We start from the raw sequence: 20,375 nt of genomic DNA, 5'->3' as shown, positions 1-20,375 counted from the left end.
TCTGCATTCTGCAGTCTAATTATACTCAGAAGCAGATCAGCTGAATACCAATTGTCATGCAAGTAGAAATGATTTAATTTAATACAGCTGTTTCCCTGAAACTCTTTTCTTTCTTTGCCTGTTTTTCATTTTGTTTTATTTCATTTCTACTTGCTGGTTATTTTCCCATTTTGTATTTCTTTAAATGTCCTAATGCATTTCTGTGTCTTTGATAAACTCCTTTCGAATTGCCTCTGTGTTTGAAATGTTCAAGGATCAAGGAATCTTTATTATCCCCAAGGGGCAATTTGTTGCTTTTATATAGAAATTGCTTTGACTTTTGCTGCTTTAAATCAAACAAATGCACTCTTAAGTTCGAGATATATTTGCCAGTCAGTTACAAACGTCCTCAGAAATGAACACTACACATCCACAAATTACAACAGAACTGCTGGGGTGGTATGGGGATGTGACAGGGTACATTAGCAATGATAACAATGGCTGAGAGACAAGCCAAAAAAAACAAGTTTGTAATTACAGTGACAAGTATTGATTGTCAGATCAGTTTAGTTGACAAAGAAACCGTCCTTACATAACATCTAAGATGTCACTTTTTCTCTGTGATCTTAGAAATAACAAAATAGAAACCTCGCCGAGTGTTGCCATGTTGCCAGTAATCAAGTATTTGGTTAAAACACAAGTAGTACTTCATTAGCGTTAGTGATTTCCACACCAGCTGGTGTGCAGAAGTCACTCAGGGTCCTGTAAGGCATATAACCCCAGTGTGCTTGTAAGTATCATATTTCTATTTATTCATTTTGCATTTTCTGATGTAACATCAATATTTTTGTCTTTTTTTGGGGGGACCACAAACAGTAAAAAATGAAAGGCTTTATGAAAGGCTTTCGGTTCAAGTGTTAGCAAGCTGGTCCTTGAGCAAAATGCTGAATCTATAACAGCTTGCAGGGGTGTTATTCTGTAGCTGACCCTGAACTGTGACTGACAAGGGAAAAAAAAAAAGCATTCAGTATGCTGACTTATCATTCAATCACTGAAAAGTGGGCCGGATGGCTTCTGAACCTTAAAGTGCTTAGCTAGAACCTCAGGCTCAGCGTAACCGGCACCAGAATCCCAATGCCTTTGACCTAGACCACAGCCTACATCTGAACTGTATCAGACTTTGATGCTGCTCTGACTTCCAAACCAGCTGTTTCTTTTTTATCTTTCCAGTTTTCTTTTCACTGTTAATTTTCATCTTTCTAACCTTGTAACCACCGGCTATGTGATCATATATTTAGAGAATGCCTCCAACATAAACCTGCCCTCATCCACTTTTTATATCCAAGCCAGGTTTCAACCACCTGGCGTGAGCACAGATTCTAAAAGCACATCATCACATAGACAGTTACTTCGGTTTTATTAGTAAATGAGAAGAGGACTGTTGCACTGACATTTATCAGGACATTAAAATAAAAGATAGTGCGTATAAACACAGGGCATAGTTATTTTGTAGAGAGCAGAGATATGATATAATTCAATGCTTATACATTATGCTTACAGTAAACAATAACTTTTAAGACGCCGGATCTTGTAATGGGCACGGATATATTTATGTATTGTAAACACTCATTACAGAGGCACAATTTTGGTAAAAGCACATAATTTTACTCTCATTTCTTTTCTCCATGCATTGTAAGAAGACACATTTCACCACAGTTTATGGGGCACCTTGTAATAGGAAGCAAAAATGGGAACATTTTTGTTGCTTTCCTTTTTCGTCAGCAGCCTGTTATCCAGGCACGCATCCTTTGTCTTCTGCTTCCCATACATTATCCAACAAGAAGATTTTTTTCTTTCCCATCATCCCCACATGACACTTGGGGTCATCTGTATTCTGCAAACTTTTCCCGTCTGTTGCAAGGATATCAGTGCACAGACAGCTGTGTTTGAACTAAAGTCAATTATTTAGTCAATGGAATTTACCCAGTGCCGTCAATAGAGAACAGCTGTCTTGCTGTGGATCTGTGTCATTCATCTCTGATGAGTGCTGATCAAAAAGCCATTAAAAACACACTTGTCAGATTGGCTATCAGATCATGGAGTAGGTGGAGACGGAGGACAAAGAAAGCAAGAGACAAGAAAAGGGAGACACAAAGAGAAACAACTAGATTCAGTTATAACAATGAGGATTGTAGATTTGCCTGCATATGGCGATTGACTGCAAATGAACATTAATCTTTCTGGGAACTAATAGTTTTCACTATCAAACTGACACAACTTGAATATGAATAAAATGTTCCAAACTGTGCTAGAAACCAAAAAGAAAGACTCCTCAGCCCTGATCACACGAGCTGGGAAACCAATCCAGCAGTAATATGTTGGAAAAATGGGGAGACCGATGAATAGGGCCTTTCTTATAGAAGACATTTTGACATGTCACAGGAGGAACAGCTCATGCATAAATAATAAAATGAATGATCTGACTGGGACGCTTTGAATGCAGAGCCATCGTTAATGTTATTAGTAACACCTGTGCTTTTTCTGCTATGACAAGTTCCACGCCAACATCTTTTATTTTTTGGTATGTGTGTTAGTGGAAAGCATAGTTTACAGACAATGTTAGTTAACAGCATAAACCAGTCCAATCCAATCCACTTTATTTATATAGCACGATTTTATCAAACACAGGGTTTCCAAAGTGCTGCGCAACAAGATAGAACACAATAAAATAACACAATAGAAACACAACAAAACATGTTGTAGATAATAGAAAGATAGAAAACAATCAAAATAAAAATAAAATAAATAAAAGGCACTACCTGCACAAGATAAAATAAATTAAACAGACATAAATAAATAAGTAAATAACAATATGCATGCAAACCTTCACAGCAGGCTTTATTACCTTGTCATAACAGGAAAAGACAGGTGTCACTAATAATGTTAATTATGGCTGCGTTCTAGTTAAGTGTCCCAGTATGCCATGAGCAGTGAGACCAGACCAGAGTCCTAAAGACATAAATGGAATGTGAAAACATCTTTTTTTAATCTTTTATTCTTCGTTCAGGGAGTGTCATTTTACAACATATGTGTACAAACTACTACTACTTAAAGCTCCCACAGAGCCGTATTAGACACACAGTGTTCACAGACAGTAAACATGAACAGGTGTCAGACCTTCTCAGCAGCTCTGGGATGACTGGAGATGTTGAAATGCCTCAGATAACTCTTGAACTCATGTGTCTACTGTTTCCCTTCCAGGACTGGCTAAGTAAGTTTGGCTACCTCCCGCCCCCTGACCCAGTGACTGGTCAGCTTCAGACCAAGGAGGCCCTGACCAAGGCCATCAAAGCCATGCAGAAGTTCGGGGGGCTGAAGGAGACCGGAGTCTTTGGTATGTGGCTATGTGTGACCATGGTGAAAGGGGAGGATTACGTGAGAGTCGGCACTTTGGATGGATGGGGGTAGTATGTTTGCGCGTGTGACTGCAGTTTGTGAGTTGAAATCTAAAATCTGATGCGATAAATATGATCCAACCGAGACAAGACAAATTAGAAACTTCCACTGTGTTGATTCAAAATCATTCTGACACAACAACCATTGAACATTAGAACGGTTATATTAATCTCAGCTCCTTTGTGCTGGATTGCATTGGACTGTACAGATGACTTGCTGTCAAACACTCACACTAGAACGACAGTACTGCATACGGTCTGATTGATTCTAGTGGTGTACAGAACAGAGTATTGATTTGTATATCTTCTAATATTCTCCCTCACATACTTCATTCATATCATTCATCACGCTTATTGTCAGCCTCACACATACACACATACACCTCATTCTCTTCAACAATCGATATCCCTCTTTATCATACCACACCACTACTCCATCTCACATACACCACTGTGAAGAGTAGAAAGCATCATACTGTGTGTGAGGGGTTTTTAAGTGAGCGCAGTGGTGAGTGTGTGAGCAAGTATAATTTATGGCCCGAACAGTGGTGTGTGAGAGAGGGTGTGATTGTGCATGTAAGAGGGTATCTTACAGAGCCTGTATGATTTATGGCCTAAACGGCAACTCATAACCCCCTGTACATGCACATATGCATACATATGAGGACGTGCAGTGTGAGTTACAGCTACTCAAACAGTCATTTGCAAACAGATAGTAGTGGAGTATTCTTTACACACTGTGTTTAAGTTAAACATAATCTATGTTCATGTATCTTTATATTACAGCTGTGAGAAAACGGAAGTAATAAAGTGACACGTACACTAATATTAGGTTTAATTAATGTACCGCCATTAATCTGTATCACAATTACCTCTCCTCCCCTTTTTTAGACCAAGCCACACTGGGGCTAATGAAAACACCCAGATGTTCTCTGCCAGATGTTTCTGAAGCAGACGCGACAATGGGCCGCAGGAAACGAAGTCTGACTCCTCAGAACAAATGGAATAAGAGGCATCTATCCTGGAGGTAGGGATAAATATAATACACAATCTACCACGCACTGTAAGGTTCTAATAATCAGAATATCCAGAAATCAATGTCAAGATCACTTACAGTTCACAGCTGTGGCAATGCTGAATCCTGAAGGGGGCTTCACATTAGATGAGACTGTTGAGTCAGTGCACTCAGGAAGCGAACACAGTGACGTGTTTTTAGACAGTAAGAGGCGTCTTGCTGTTGCTTAGCTACCACATTAGTCCATAAATGCATTCGTTGATGTTGATCAGCAGCAGCAGCACGGTTCAGGCGACAACAAACATAGTTACAGACAAACAAATCTGAAAATATCTTCTCCCAAACCAAAAACAGACAGACTTGATATTGATGTTTCTTATGGCATGGTTGTATCCGTCCTGTGTTAGCAGCAACCGTTTCTAACTTTTCTTGAAAGTTTTTCTGCATATTTGAGCTCAGATTGGAACACTTAAAGTGCTCAGAGAGTTCCTCCAAAAAATACAGTGTGTATTTTTAAGTACACACTGTATTGGGTTTGGACACGTATAAAATGGTCCAAACCCACTGAAAACAAGTAGAGGAAATCCCCAACCCTTGCTGAAAGCTGGAGGAGGAAAATCACAAAAAAACAGGGGTACAATAAACTACTCATTATTTTATGATATTTTAGAAATACTAGAGTTTTCAGTGTTTTTGTTTGTCTGTGTCGCATGAGACCAGGTTATCTAAGCCTAACACAATCATACACGGTACACAGTACATCACATCAGTGCAATACAGGGAGCTAGAAGTTATAAACCATCACAATTTTTTACTCCATCTGTGCATCCTTTGGTAGATTAGATTAGGTGACTCTTCCTCAAGGTGGAAATCTTTGTGGCTTCTTTGATCAATTTTGGCTCAGGAGAGGAGCATTTTGTAAAAAGTGGAATACTATTTCAAGACACTCCGGTGATATAGAAAGAAATGCATTGCTGTTGTTGTGTCTAAAATATAGAATTATTTTAAAAGCTTTTGAAATTTGCTGCATGATATTGTACCAAGGTCTATGCGGTTCTATTCAGAGAGACTAGAGTAATTTGTATCATTCCTGAAAGTAAAAGGCTTCATCACAGTCATTCTGCAGTTTACACTGTACACGATAAAATAATACAGTCATGTTAAGTGCAGCTGGAACATCTGTCAGGGACACAGCTTAGTGATGACAGCAGAGGACGAGGCAGTGAAACATATGGCTGGTCTGTGCTGATTCACACACGATATTAAGGGTGATTCAACAAGGAGATGATTTAAACTGGTGTGTCATCCAGTTCATGTAATATCCGTGTGCCCATGTGGCAAAATACCTACACTTTAATACAGTAGATGCTAGTACACATTCTCACACAACCGGATGCAATGAAAGACACATGATGAGGAACACATCTGTCCTCTCCCACACAAGGTTGGATTTCTTTTCTCTCGCATCTCTGCTGTTGTGAGAGGTATTTGTAAAGGGTCAGTGCTTCTCAATTAATCATCTATTAGACACAAGCCATCACAGTGACACCACAATTTTTGATAAAATCTCCTCCAATATTTGTTTTGCCCACACATGAGCAGTGACCTCTCACAAATGTCAGTGTTGTCGCTGATGGAAGTCATTTTGTACTTTAAAGGTTATTATCACTTACAATTATCTTATTACCAAGTGAAACGATGCATTTTACACTTTAACTTGCAGCACTCCTTGAGTTGTGGGTGGAAAATAGGACCACTTCAGGTTGTTTTATGTGTTGCATTGTGGTTAAACATCTAGTCAATTGCAGCCCAACTTCAAATAAAACAGTGTTCTTGTGTGGGACACGGTTACATGGATGGCAATCATAGACTGGACCAGCGCCGGTTCTGGCTACATTTGCGCCCTGGGCGAACAACCCCCCCAGTCTGAGAAACTGCAGTTTTTGAAAATTACCACTTTATACCAATGTTATTCCACACTAAAATATCCCAACTATTGAATGAGCTGCAGTTAAATTTGGTACATGGTTCCCAGACAATAAATCCTTCTGACTTTAGTGATCCTCAAATTTTTCCTTTGTGGATTTCATGAAAAGCCTCCATAATGTTTGGATGGATTTGGTACACTCATTCTTGTTGCCCTCAAGATGAATTGTAAAAACTTGGTGATCACTTCACTGTCTTTTTAGCACCATCATCAGATCAAAGTGTGTCCAATACTTCAGTTTTTTTGCCTCAGCTGTGAATTGTGTTTAATCCCAATTAGTCAAACGCACACTGAACTAAGATGGTGAACCTGCTACACAGCAGCATAGCTTTGTAATTGTAAAGCATGTTAGCATTTGTCTCAAAGCAGCTTCACAGAGCACATGGCAGACTTGTAAGTCTTGTCAAAAATCATGTGACAGTTGATTTGTGCTTTGCAGTGCATTTCAGCCACAGATGTCTGCACGCATGGTGACAGTTGATCAGTTGCCCCCTCATTGTTTATTCCAACAAGCAGCGCTCTTCTAGACTATATTGAATATTGACTGCTGCGTTATAGGATGTACATTTTGGAGCCGCAAAGTTTATAATTACAAAGCTGCCAAATATTATGATTACACCTAAGGAGAGCTAACAGCTGCAGAATTAGGCATGCTAATGAGGCATTTAAATATGAAAAACTTGAAAAAACAAGAAATATACAGAAAAGATATTCACATATTCACACAGTACAGTTTGTAGTAACCACAGCAACACTCAGTGCTGCTTTTACTGTCATCTTATTTGTTTTGTTTTATTCTTCTTCTCGTCGTCGTACACTACCGTCTAGTACTGAGCCTTCATGTATGGGTGTAAGTGGTTAAATTGCAGGGTGTTTACAGCTGACAGGTCAGCACGGCATTTCAGTTTAGCGGGATGTTGCTTTGCCACAAGCTCCAGTGTGTACCTGACAGCGGGAAGGCACTGAAACAGACAGGTCGGCTGTGAAAATCTTGGGTGTGCTTTCAGAATATGTGATGCTGAAGTACAGTTTATCAGGAAAGTAGGTTTGATATTCAAGTCTATACACAGTGCTTCAGTTAGAATGACAATGAATGAACAATCTACTTTTAAGAGCAAGGGGGCGATGACCGACCAACTAGTTTCCAATTTCCAGACACATAAAATCAAAGAAAACAAGTTATTACACAGTCATGTCACAGTATGCACAGATAAGTAGCAGAATGACCATGGGCACAAATCAAAGCAGTAATCTGTTTGGTGCTTGATAAACAAGTACCCGAAGAAAGACTTTGTTTCAGCCAGAACAGTCCACATTAAGGAGAATGAGCACACAGGCCAGATGGGCTGATGCTACCTGCAGAGGAATGATGAACCCAGGAGGCTAATAGATCTAAAGTAGGTAAGAAGAAAAGCAGAATGAAGCGAGATGCAGAGGGAAAGCAGGACATCAGGGCACTGGAGGATTGAAGAAACGGGTCGATAAGCAAGAACGATGGGAAGGCTGTGGGAGCACAAGAGAATGAGGGGGATGGAGTAGTTACTGTAAAAGCAGAATTGTAGTTGGTTCTCAGATCAACATTCTTTATATTCTGAGAGAAAAAAAGCACCAAAAGATTTTTTTTTCTGTTTTTGCTGGATTCAGCATTAAAGAGACAGAAGTACACAAAGAAAATGTGCCACACGCGCACACACATGTACTATACAGTCAACAAAGCAAAATAAAAAAAAAAAGTCAACAAAGTTGTCTAATAAGTTTAATGAGGTAGTGAGTAGTCAGGTAGTTAGTAGAATTTCGTGCCTTTTTAAATGTGTTTGAGACCATCAGTTGTGTTGTTCACGGGTAGCGTTGGCGTACAGTAATTAGCCCTATTTGACTGCTGTAGTAATCCATGTAAGGTCAAGAAACTCTCAACTGAGTAAAGAGAAACAACAATCCATTATTACTTTAAAACATGTCCATGGTCAGTTCAACTTTAAATGAATCTTCAAGTGCAGTCGCCAAAAAACACCAAACACTCTGATGAAACTGACTTTTACTGACTCTTAGAAAAGGAAGACCAAGAGTTTTCTCTGTTGCAGAGGATGAGTTCATTACAGTTACCAGCCTCAGAAATCACCACATAACAGCACTTCAGACCAAAGCCCACAGATATGTGTCACAGAGTTCAAGTAGCAGACACATCTCAACATCAACTGTTAGAGAAGACTGCATGAATCAGGCCTTTGTGGCTAAATTGCTGCGAAGAAACCACTACTCAGAGAGACAAACAAAAAGAGGAGAATTGCTTGGGCCAGGAAACACAAGGAATGGACATTAGATCAGTGGAAATCTGTACCTTGGTGAGATTTTTGGTTCTTACCACCGTGTCTTTGTGAGACACAGAGGAAGTTAACAGATGGTATCTGCATGTGTGGTTCCCACTGTAAAGCATGGATGCCGTACAGTACAGTCCTATTTAACCGCATGGCTGTAGACTCTTCTACAGTAGTCTTATTAAAAACTTATTAAAACTTCCTCTGCAAAGTTATTCAATGATTTAATTATAGAAAACAACATCGCTGCTAGACAACTACAGTATGGTTGATTGGAATTGTGCTTATATCAACAAACATATAGTTATAATAGGATTAAAGTTAGGCAACTAGAACACTTGGTTATGGTTTAGGAGGGGGGAAAAAACAAAAGACATTACAATAATTGTAACAGGTCACAAACATGAAAGTCGCCTTGGTTTCCACATTCTAACTTTATGCCTCACTACATAAAGAGCTCATTACTTCCTCCACTGGCACTGACATTGGCACTAAACATAAATCATGAGGTGCAGAATTGTCCAATATAAACGTATTTCCCTGATTCTTCCAGCCAGGATCAACTGGGAGAGAGTAAGCTTCTTCCAACTTAAGGCTTTGCTGCTCCACTCTGGTATGCCGCAGCAAAAGTAACAGATCAGACTGCTCGAGGGATGAGTTCAGAGGGATGAATCACTTGTCGCTGGGGGCAGGATGGTTATGGCTTATTGATAAGAAATTACCCGGTGACTTTGTCCCTCTGGCACTGTCTTGTTAAAATAATCCCCCACATCCACCTACTGAAGGCCTTCAGTCTGAGATACAGACATTTTTTTGGGGGGGCAAGATTTTGATTGCATGGCTCTGAGCTGACCTGAAAAACCATGTGGCAGCAGTCCAGCATCGCACCGAAACTGTTGTACAGTCAACATCTGCTTCAGGGGACCAGCATGCACGCTGCTGTGAAGACCTGCTGTTTTATGACTGGAACGTTTTGCTTTTTCTTATCACTCGCTCTCTCTTTCCTCTCTCTTTCTGTACATCCTACTACTGCCAACTTACTACTGCCAATCACACTTCTTACGATGCCTTCAGCTCAGCCCCATTCGGCTATTTGAAATAAGGCAGCCTGTCTTTTCACTCCAGTGAAGCCACCTTTGTGCTCGCACCTCACAGCCAAGTTTTACTGGAAACTGGAGATATATAGGCCTCGTATCTTTTGTAGATTTTCCTCCAGCCGGGTGCTCCTGCCAAGAAACAGATGGCAAATTTAGTGTGCCTTTATTTTAAACATTTGTGGATTCTTTTTTTGATTTCAGATTCAGTCACATTCAGAGGTTTCCGTATGGTTTGGTTTATCATAGCAACATAGTAAAACACCGACATTCAATACAGAACAGGACTGTTCTGAGGTTTGATTTAATGAAAGCATCTCCTTTTCTCGAGGCACTTTATTTGATGTGGAAAATGTCTGGCCTTGCTTGCTGTATGTGGAAAATCATTACTTAAGAGCTCTCACATAGAGTCTTACAGGTTTTGCCTTAATTTGTCATCTGCGCCTTTATTCAGCTCCGAGGTCTCTGTGACATTGACGCCTCACAGAGCATTTTTTGTCCAGCTGCCAATAGATGAAGTGCAGAGTGAAGCACTGAATTTGACATTTTCTGGAGATGTGTTGAAGCAGTCTCCCCCGATATAAAACAAGCGGCATATTGTAATTAGACTGTTGTTTTCCCTCAGATTTTAACTAACCAGGATTACTCAGATAATATTGTGTAGTAGAGCCTGTAATGGCAAAACTCATTTCCTCCTCATTACACATTTATAACAGCATGGCCTCACCAGCTCTTTCGAGGAAGTTTTACATCAGTCAGATAAGATGTAAAACATCCACTCTACAAAAATATTCCCATAGCAATTTTATGCACATGATAACTAGAAGGTTTATTTTGTTAACTTCCAATAATTTAGTTATACTTGTTCATTTTGTGTCATTACAGCCATTATCTAGATAGCTGGGAAATTAATCTCACTTGTTCCAGTGCAACAGAAATGAAGCCGATGGAAAGGATGTATTGTATTGCATGTAAGGCTTTATTTACCATTCTTTCTGCCCATGCATCATTTTTAATAGGGGGAATAGGAGATGGATGTATTATTAATTTCCTCAAATAATGCATTACATATAAAATGTTTGCAAAACTTTGACCTCCTCTTATCGATTCATTTGAGCAGTCTACAAACCTGTGTTTATATCCATTTAATTGTGTGAACTGACAATTAGCCCTTTAGACAAGGGAAATTAAGAGTGATAAACACCTTCAGAAATCCAGTTTCTCAGATTCAAGCACTCTCTCCTTTGAAAGAAGTGGAGTAATTTGTTACTTTCAAAATAAGAGCTATGTTGTTGTCTGCATTTTGATTAGCCCTGTTGCAACGGTAACTGCAATAAAGATGAAATAGTGAAAACAATAGTTAAAACAAATGGAAAATATAAAACAGCTTCATTGCAAATATTATTTAATGTGAAAAATCTCTCTCTCGTGCCGCTTTCACTCTCCTCTCCTTCATTCTCATGCTATTTCCTCCTCTTCCATCCTCTGTCAGTTGAGCACCATAGTGAAAGATTCACAGTCTGCCCTGGACTTCCTGCTCAATAGTGTCAGGGTGTTCTTTGATGTAAGCAGTTCTTTATAGAGGTATTATATTTGATTGATGTGGAAACGTCTGACAGTACACTCTGTTCTCAGATATTTATTTGTAAGTCAATGATGCACACTCAGGAGCTCTGTTGCTGTTAAACAGCCCTCAGCCACTGAGCCACTGATGATTCCTGCTTTATGCTGCAGCCCAAAACTCTTGCATCTGCACTTTTTATTCTTCCAAACTCTGCTGGCTCATGTGCTTATCACTTTCTAACCGGTCATCAGTCACGGCCATGAAATTTCGGGAAAAATAAACATGATCACTGAGGCATCTGCTCGGTTTTTTAAAGCTGAGCTGAGAAAATCATGCAATGATATGACCTGTGACTCCATTACTGCCCACAAAAACCACAACCTTTGACTGCCATTAACAGTCAGGTTTCTGTTCTTACTCCCACAAAGGTGTTATGATAGTGTGGTGTGGCAGCGGTGTGAAGCGAAACAATAGGCAGATCATTGGTGGATTGACTTGTTGGGAAAATATGGTTACAGTATGACTATAAAAGATATGTCATTACTTAAAATCACTATAAACCCAAATCCACAACTGCCTTCTAACTATGTAATTTAGGGTTTTATTTACAGCATAATAAGCATTAGGAATTAGTTTCAATCTCGATAAATATTGATTTATTTTCTTTCCTGATATTAGGCTTAAGTTGGTCATGGTTTGGCTCAGACATTTATTATGCAATTATTTCTGAAAACCAAGGCAAAAGAAACAAACTCATGAAAGACTTTGCTATGTTTAGTGTAATAAATAAACTCCTAAACTGTCAAAAAAGAAATATACTCCTACACCAGTTTTTTCAATCAATAGAAGATAATAATTTAAAAAAACAATACAACCTGACATCTCCTGAATTCTCTCTAAACTGAGCATAACTGCCATATTAACTCATCATAAAACACACTTCATGCAAACAAAAACAAAATAAACGTCTTAGCTAGTCTTTTCGCCATTCCAACAATCAAAACAGTCCAATGTCTTTAAACAGTGTAGACAGCAGCTTCAGTTCCCAGTCTGAAATAACTGTCTGACAGCAAAGTAAAGCAGTCAATTATTCCAAATATTGTATACACTTAGAGTGATTTTGTTATTTTTCTGGTGGCTAAAATGTGATTTGCTGCTCCTCCAGCTATAGCAGTACATTGCTTAGCTATGACGTCAGTACTGAGGGAGATGTCAATAAAAACTAGAAACTAGAAAAATGGTCTGATTAGCAAAATTAGATGTTTTTGAATGAGGTTTTCTAATAGTTCAGAACGGCAAAGTGGCATACAGAACTCTTCTATACACTGTACTGTACCCTTGCTATAAAAAATAGAAATCGTCTTGGCTCAGAAGCACTGAATTATTTAAAGAGTTTTTAATTGGATAAAACAGTTAACCAGTGCCCAGCATGTTTCAAATTTCTCCAAACTGGATTACTGTTTCAATAGTGGGCAGAAATATATATATTATGCTGCAGTGGAATGAAATAAAATGATTTCCAATATTGTCATGACAGACAATTTCTCTTCGTACTTGATCTAGAGGAAAAAAAGTCCTTTTGTGACAGGAAAAACACTAAGACATAAAAAAAACTATACTGGTGTGGACTTAATGAGGGCAAGCTGTTAAATAAACATCAGATTTGACCGCTGCTGGTCACTTGATTAAAACATAATCAATGAGGTTGTTAGAATCAAGGTGTAATATTGACAAACTGACAGGATCCCTGCCAGCTCTGGAAAGTTAACCAAACTTAAAGGAAGCACCAAGGGGATGACAACTGGTTCATGTTTTATGCACCTATAGTCCCCTTATGTAAACACAAGCAGTTCCCTGGGACTCCTAAGTTCATCTGTGATGCAGGGCATGACTGCTCTGACCTTGGCAGACTTACCTACAATTATACACACACACACACACACACACACACACGCGCGCACATGGACACACGCTCACAAACTGACAGATGCACACGCATGCTTAGACACTTAAAAAAACGTGCACTCTGCCTCTCTATCTTTCTCTCATTAACATTCACCGGAACACACACAAACACACAGTCATGCACAATCACCCACCCTCGTCCGTCTGAATTAGGACTAATAAGCAGGTGAATTGTCCGTGGAGGTTGAGCCATTAGCTGTGACCTTGGATAACTGTGCTTTGCAGTGAGGGGTCAGGCAGACTGGCAGACTAGGCACATTTTTTGGGAACAAATCAAGAAAAAAATAAAAGCATACTTAGCTACTGTATGCAGGTCTCTGCACTGAGTAGGTGATCTGACTTGCTGCATAAATTTGCATCTTAATGAATTAAAAACTAATTTTCAAACTACTACTTCCTTATTGCTGTGCTAATACTGCCCATGTGTTTTGTGACAACATGTTGACATAGACATATTTGCTAATTAATACATTAATTAGCCGCACTAATGAACTCATTCACATCGCTGGGTGCGTTAAAGACATCGTGGTAACAGCGGAGCAACAAGCAGATAAAGCAGGCACTGCGGAGAGGAAGGTGATGAATACCATGACGACCTTGAAAAGATTTTATTGTGATGTGAGAGGTGATAGTTGCATTTGTATGATTATGGTCATACCAATTACTGTTACTTCATTACATTTCTATACTGAATCATGAAAGAGGGTTCATAAGATTAATGCTTTTTTATGTAAAGCGTGAGTTATGAGAGTGAGAACACAGTGGTGGTACTATAGAGTGTGACTGAGTATAGTCTGACAAACCTGCAGCAACTGTAAACACAACACTGACATATTTGACCAAACAGTTGTCTGTCGTTCATTTCGAGTCGTGTTTATGTCTGATTTTCCTTTTTCCTTTTAGCTCCTTTTTGTTTTCCACCGACTTTCTTGAGGCGGACGAGTTTACAGAAGTTTACAAAAGCAAAACACTTCCTAACACTTGGCAATAAAATGATTCATATGCTGTACACACATATCATCATATGGCCTCGCAAGATAAAAGAAACAGTGATGGACTAAACAGGAGAAAGGAGACAAAAATCTAGAGCTAAAACAGAGAATGCTGCCTTTCTGTCTGCTTGGCTGTATATGTGTAAATTGTAGGTGTATTGGTGTATAATAAGATTGCAGCGATGAATGAGAACAAAACTGAAGCAGAGAAAAAACAAGAGAGAACTTGCACAAGTGTGTGAACCGGTGTAAGTGTGCTTTGAGAAGTGAGTTAAAAGATTAAAGAGATCTTGCTGGGGTGTGCTCCCCTGGCAGGTGTTCAGAAGTTTGACTTTGACAGTAAAGCCCCGGTCAGCCTCAGCTACAAGCTAAGTCGTTGGAACAGCTGCTGTTCTGGATCATGGGGGGATGAAAGGTCTAAAATTTAGCTGGTGGCAAAAGTTGTTGTGACTCAAGTTATATCCTTACCTGTAAAAAAAACAGCAGGTCAACAGGGTGAAGGCTTTAAGAAGAGTGAACAAGCCTCTGCAGAGGTCTAAACACATCTTAGATCATTGTTGGATAGATTAATCGTGTCAGTAGAGCTTAAAAGGTCATATAGAGTATTGTTTTTCTTTTTTCCATGAATTTCATGAGTGGGTAACTGCCGACCTAGATAAATACAGTAGATGTTTCGCCAGAGGTAGTGTCCACTTAATAGGACATGTTGACAAAAGTGGTTAAGTCAGGTGGCCAGCTGTTAATTATGATGTTAGAATAGCATGACCCTGTGTTTGGGACATTACTCTCTACCCCAAGAGTTTGTAAATCTAAAGACTACTGGTCGATATCTGTGTTGTCATCTGCATAGCTATAAAAATCTGGAATAATTAGCTACTTCAGTAATCTAACCTCAAGAATGAAAAAAAGTTAGATCCCACAGAGCTGTGTTAAAACACCTATGAGCCTCCATTTCTATAGCAACAAATTAAGTTTGTATTAATAAATAAATGTTTGACAGTCCAGTGAGGTTTTTGAGTTTCTGCCTTGGCTCTGACACAGATAATGAGTTGATATTTGTTCTATGAGCTTATCTTCCAAACCTTGTTTTTATATGTAGCAGACAAGACTCTCCTGTGGAGGTAAACAAATTACATAACCCAGTTATCTAGGGTAGTTTTTTTTTTTTTAGGCGTAAACCAAACACTGTTCATTAACTGTAAATAAATAAAAAAAAACAGTGTTTTGCCTTTTGGCAAAATCTGGACGGAGCTGAACTCCAATAAATTGTGTACCTCATTTAACACTCACACGACTCACTCACACGATACATGACATGACTCTAGACTTGTGTCTTTCCACAAAAGAGAAAGTTCTTCATAGAAGTAGCAATGTTCTGTGAAGTAAACATACTTCACAGAAAGACTCACATTAATTGTTTAATAAATAATTTTTTTATTCAGAAATAGAGGGCTCAAAAATGTTGCTACAACTTATAATATTTGTAAAGCAAATATGGATAAAAAATGGCAGTTCAAAGATCAAGTGTAAGGATTAAGGATGTTTTATGTATTTATTGCATTTTATTTTTCCCATGAAAGATTGGACAGTGTAGCTAAAGGTGGGGTCAGGACAGGTCCTTTAAATGTTTGGTACGTGCAGAGGACATTTTTTGTGAATTTTTGCTGAGGCTATGTGTAAAATTGTGTCTATTCAGAAAGGAAAGAAATTTGCTGAAAGCTGCCACAGGGTGTTTTTTAGGAGATAAACACAACACAAAATTGGATCTTCTCTTATGCAACACACCTGTCATCTCTCTTTTTCTCATAGAGTAAGGACCTTCCCCAAGGATTCGGCCTTACTGGGCAGGGACACTGTTCGAGCCCTCATGTACTACGCCTTGAAGGTCTGGAGTGACATCGCACCACTTAACTTCCACGAGGTAGCAGGAAGTGATGCAGACATTCAAATCGACTTCACTAAGGCCGACCACAATGATGGATATCCCTTTGATGGGCCAGGGGGCACCGTAGCGCATGCATTTTTCCCTGGAGAGAGGTTTACAGCTGGGGATACACACTTTGATGATGATGAGGCCTGGACCTTCAGGTCACCAGGTGAGGATCTTTGCTTGTAAGTGCATGTAGTTAGCTTTTGATTGACAAGTCTGAAAAATGCTGGTTTTGATGCTAAATCCACCGACCAGCTTCACACTCCCACCCAAATATCAATTCTGGCTCTAAAAAAACATGATGGCAACGTCCACAATGTCAAGTTCAAAAGGCTTCAAAATGGTTGGTCATGGTAGTCTTACACATGAGCAGTAAGAAGTGTAGTGTAAGTTTAAATGTATAGTGAATAATTTGGCGGCTGTAATGAAGAATGTAATAAAATGAACTAGGTTGAGCTAGAGCAACAAAAAAATGGTACCAGTAAGTTAACAAGCAGCTATGATGATGCTTACCATAGCACCAGTAAACAGCATAGTTGTTATGTCCCTTGTAGTATCGGTTTGATCTTTTATGGCTATTCAAATAGTTCAAACATGGTGTTTTAGAAGTAATAATTAAACTTTTGACAGCATTTATGTAATAGACCAATTTTATTTAGTGAAAGACGAAGTGTGTGAACCAAAAGTAGGGTAGAAGATGAAAGGTTGATGGGGGAGAATTAGACATGGAGTGATATTTTAGGAGACATCTCACCAAAATATAAAATGTGGATATTGAAACAAGCAAATGAAAATGTACAAAGCCTGAAAACTATACAACATCCATGCTTACCAAGACTTCTGCATGCAAAACAAGAACACTGATTGTGTTTTAGAGCCAAGCTGTGCTTCTGCCCTTTGTTCGTGTTCCAGATTCTATAATTAATATTTAATTCGTTAGAACTTTGAATGTAGTATACAATGGTGTCAGATACAGGACTCAGAGTAGTGACTAAAGCAGTGGTGATTGTATCACGACCCCATTTGGAGGCATAAAGGCATCCTTTCATTTCCTCCAGCTGCTGTAAACAAACATCTACTCCAATGTGATAGCCATGATTCATGTTTTTAGCAATAAACAAAAGGAATTCAAGTTTACTCTTTAGATGATTGGAAGGAAGAAAAGCAACAAAAGCCCCCATTTAGAGTGATTAAAGTATTTTAATTACTGCAGCAAAATCTGGCAATGGAAAAGCTGAAAGGAATACGTCTCAGCCAGACCTGTGGAAACAACATCTATGTGATGTCAACTCACAGCGATGACAATCGATAAAAGAGTGATTTGGGTACAATGACACAGTGATGAGATTTCCAGGGTTACCGACACATGGTTTTGTGCAGAGGCATCAGTCTGTCTTTGTTGTGAGGAAAGTTAATTTTCTGAATTATTGTTCTGAAATGCTATAACTCAGCTTAAGTATTTCCATTTCATAGCTTTTTATACTTCCATCTCCTACATTCCAGAGAGAAATATTTTACCTTTTTGACAGTAATGACTAGTTAGTTGCAAGATTCATATTTTCATACAAAACATATTGTCAGATTCAGATTAAACTATAAAATGGTTAAAATTAGCTCTGCTTCGAGCAGCTACAACTCATAGACATGGGTCAGTGGAAATACGAATACAAACCTTGATCTTGCTGCTTATACTTCTTTACTAGCACATTTTTAAATGGAAGTTGTAATGGAGTCATTTTACACTGCAGTATTGCTTTTTTTTTTAACTTAAGGTCCAGTATAAGATGTAGGAGGATGTATTGGTAGAATATGTCAGAAACAGGGGCGTCACTAGGTTTTAAGGACAGGGGGGGCTTAGCCCCAAGGAGATGCACAGGATGTGAGCGAACGTAGCACACAAGCACAAAATTTCTCTGACTCTGTTCTGTAAAATCCTTTAGACTCACCTTTCCAGTAGAGGTCTTTCCCCTCTGATGCTCCAAAAGGAAGTCACCCCACACCAAACTATTTAGGAGGGCTTAAGAATATTTTAGTCCCCCTAAAACAGGCCTAACAGCGCCACTACTCAGAAATGGAATGTAATATTCAAGTATGTATTCTTCAGTGTGTAAACACCTGAAAATAATAATAGTAGTGTAGTAGTGTAGTAGTAGTGTTTTGGTTACCTTAGAGTTAGCCCATTATGGCTACAGAGGAAGTCGGTCATCCTACAGAGTCTGCCAAGGTGTACTGCTGTTTCTACAGTAGCCCAGAACAGACAAATCTAACACTGGCTCCAGATAGGCTGTTTTTTTGTTTGTTTGTTTTCACAGCCACTGTAGGGTGAGGGGTATTCACTTACTTGCAATCTGAAACCTCGCCACTAGATGCCACTAAATCCTACATACTTGCACACAAATGTTTCCCAAATGCGAAACACATTTGTTGGCTTTCTTGTCCAAGAGGAGATGAGATGATCGATGCCGCTGTGCAGAAAATATGAAGTTACCACCAGCTGGCTAAGACTGCAAAGACTGAAAACAGAACTTTCCTGGCTGTTTTTGTATGGACTAAACAAACCACATGAGTGTTATTTTAAGTGAAGTAGGCTTGCTGTTTACCAATGTATCCATCTTTATGCTAAGCTTAGTAAGCAAGCTGCTGGCTATAGCTTCATAACTGCCGTCTAGACATGTGGGTGGTATTAATCTCTCACTCTCACTCTTAGCCAGATAAGCGGACCAAAATGTCAAACTTCTCCTATAATACCATAATACTTGCGACAACCCATGCAGATCAGGCACTTACTTTTACAGTTTCTATGTCTGGGAACATGATGCTTATGTGTGCAAATACAGTGATTTTAGAAAGAGACATTTCTTCAGGGCATACTCTTCTCATAATTGTTACTAAAACCACAAATAGGCTCCATGCGGGTTACAGGCCCCTCAAGAAGTGGAACTTAAAGCTTGTTGCGGGTGGGGGGGGGGTGAAGATAATGCTGACTATACCGGTTGGTGAGTCTATGATGCAGCCAGTTTTGTGTTTGTGTTCATTTCCATTCTTTGTTTTTGCTCCGTTAAATCTGTGAGCCATATGTTACAGTGGCTCAATCTGCTCTAATTAGACCTCACAGCAGGCCACAGCAGTGGCCATGATGGCATTATGCTGTAGTCGTTTATAGAATCATCTGCTTATATGGGGTTTGGTTAATGGGAGCAGGGCAGTGAAGGAGAGATTGGTCAGGGGTGTGCTCTTGTCTTTATGACCCCAATCCAAACATTTCATACAACATAATGATTTCTGCCACAAGTGAATAAATGGCACCCAAGTGGGTCGTGATTTAAAAAGCCTTTAATATCTCATGGCTATTTTGTCATAGTAGCAGTTAAAAGCATACTTACCCATCACCATCTAGAAGAACCCCAACCCTTAATGACAAACGTGTGAAGAGTCATCTTCCCTCTGTACAACATAAAATTATAAATGCACTGTACTTATATACACTATATACAGTTTATACTTTCTAGTCACTCAAGGCACTTTTACACTACATATCTCATTCACACACAAATTCACACACTGATGGCATTGGCTGCCATGCAAGGTGCCAACTGCTCATCAGTTTTTGGGAGCTAACCATTCATACACATTCACACACTGATGGCGCAGCATCGGGAGCAATTTGGCATTCAGTATCTTGCCCAAGGACATTTCGACATGCAGACTGGAGGGCCCGAACCACCGATCATCTGATTTGTGGATGACCTGCTGTACCTTCTGAACCACAGCCGCCCAGCCACCCATAAAACTTTACTTAATCACAAGAATAGGTAATTACAAATGGGGGAACTGCAACCATGGTGGTAAAAAAGGACTTAGAAATATTAATTATCAATTATTTCGCTGACATAACAGTAGGTCGGAAGTAACATAAAGTCATTTAAGATTTGTAACACCACATGGACGGCTGGTTTTGTATTGGGACCATGGCAACCATGGTAACCATGGTTACGATTGGATAAACATAGAAAAACCAAAAAGGGCTGGAGACAGATTGAAAAGGCTCTTACTGGCTCTTTTAGATATATACATTAAAC

General features: G+C 39.2%; 1 protein-coding gene across 1 annotated transcript in view; it reads left to right on the top strand.

The window, feature by feature from the left end:
* The window catches only part of mmp17a (matrix metallopeptidase 17a), a 75,914-nt gene that overhangs the window by 35,679 nt on the left and 19,860 nt on the right, over nucleotides 1-20,375 (top strand). The window contains exons 2-4 of the mRNA XM_027282236.1: nucleotides 3,241-3,373; nucleotides 4,326-4,461; nucleotides 16,176-16,462. Coding sequence (XP_027138037.1) covers nucleotides 3,241-3,373; nucleotides 4,326-4,461; nucleotides 16,176-16,462 — 556 coding nt within the window. The remainder of the gene's footprint in view (nucleotides 1-3,240; nucleotides 3,374-4,325; nucleotides 4,462-16,175; nucleotides 16,463-20,375) is intronic.

Source organism: Larimichthys crocea, chromosome IX (genome assembly GCF_000972845.2).
Source record: "Larimichthys crocea isolate SSNF chromosome IX, L_crocea_2.0, whole genome shotgun sequence".
NCBI lineage: Eukaryota > Metazoa > Chordata > Actinopteri > Sciaenidae > Larimichthys > Larimichthys crocea.
This window is presented reverse-complemented; position numbering and strand designations above follow the sequence as displayed.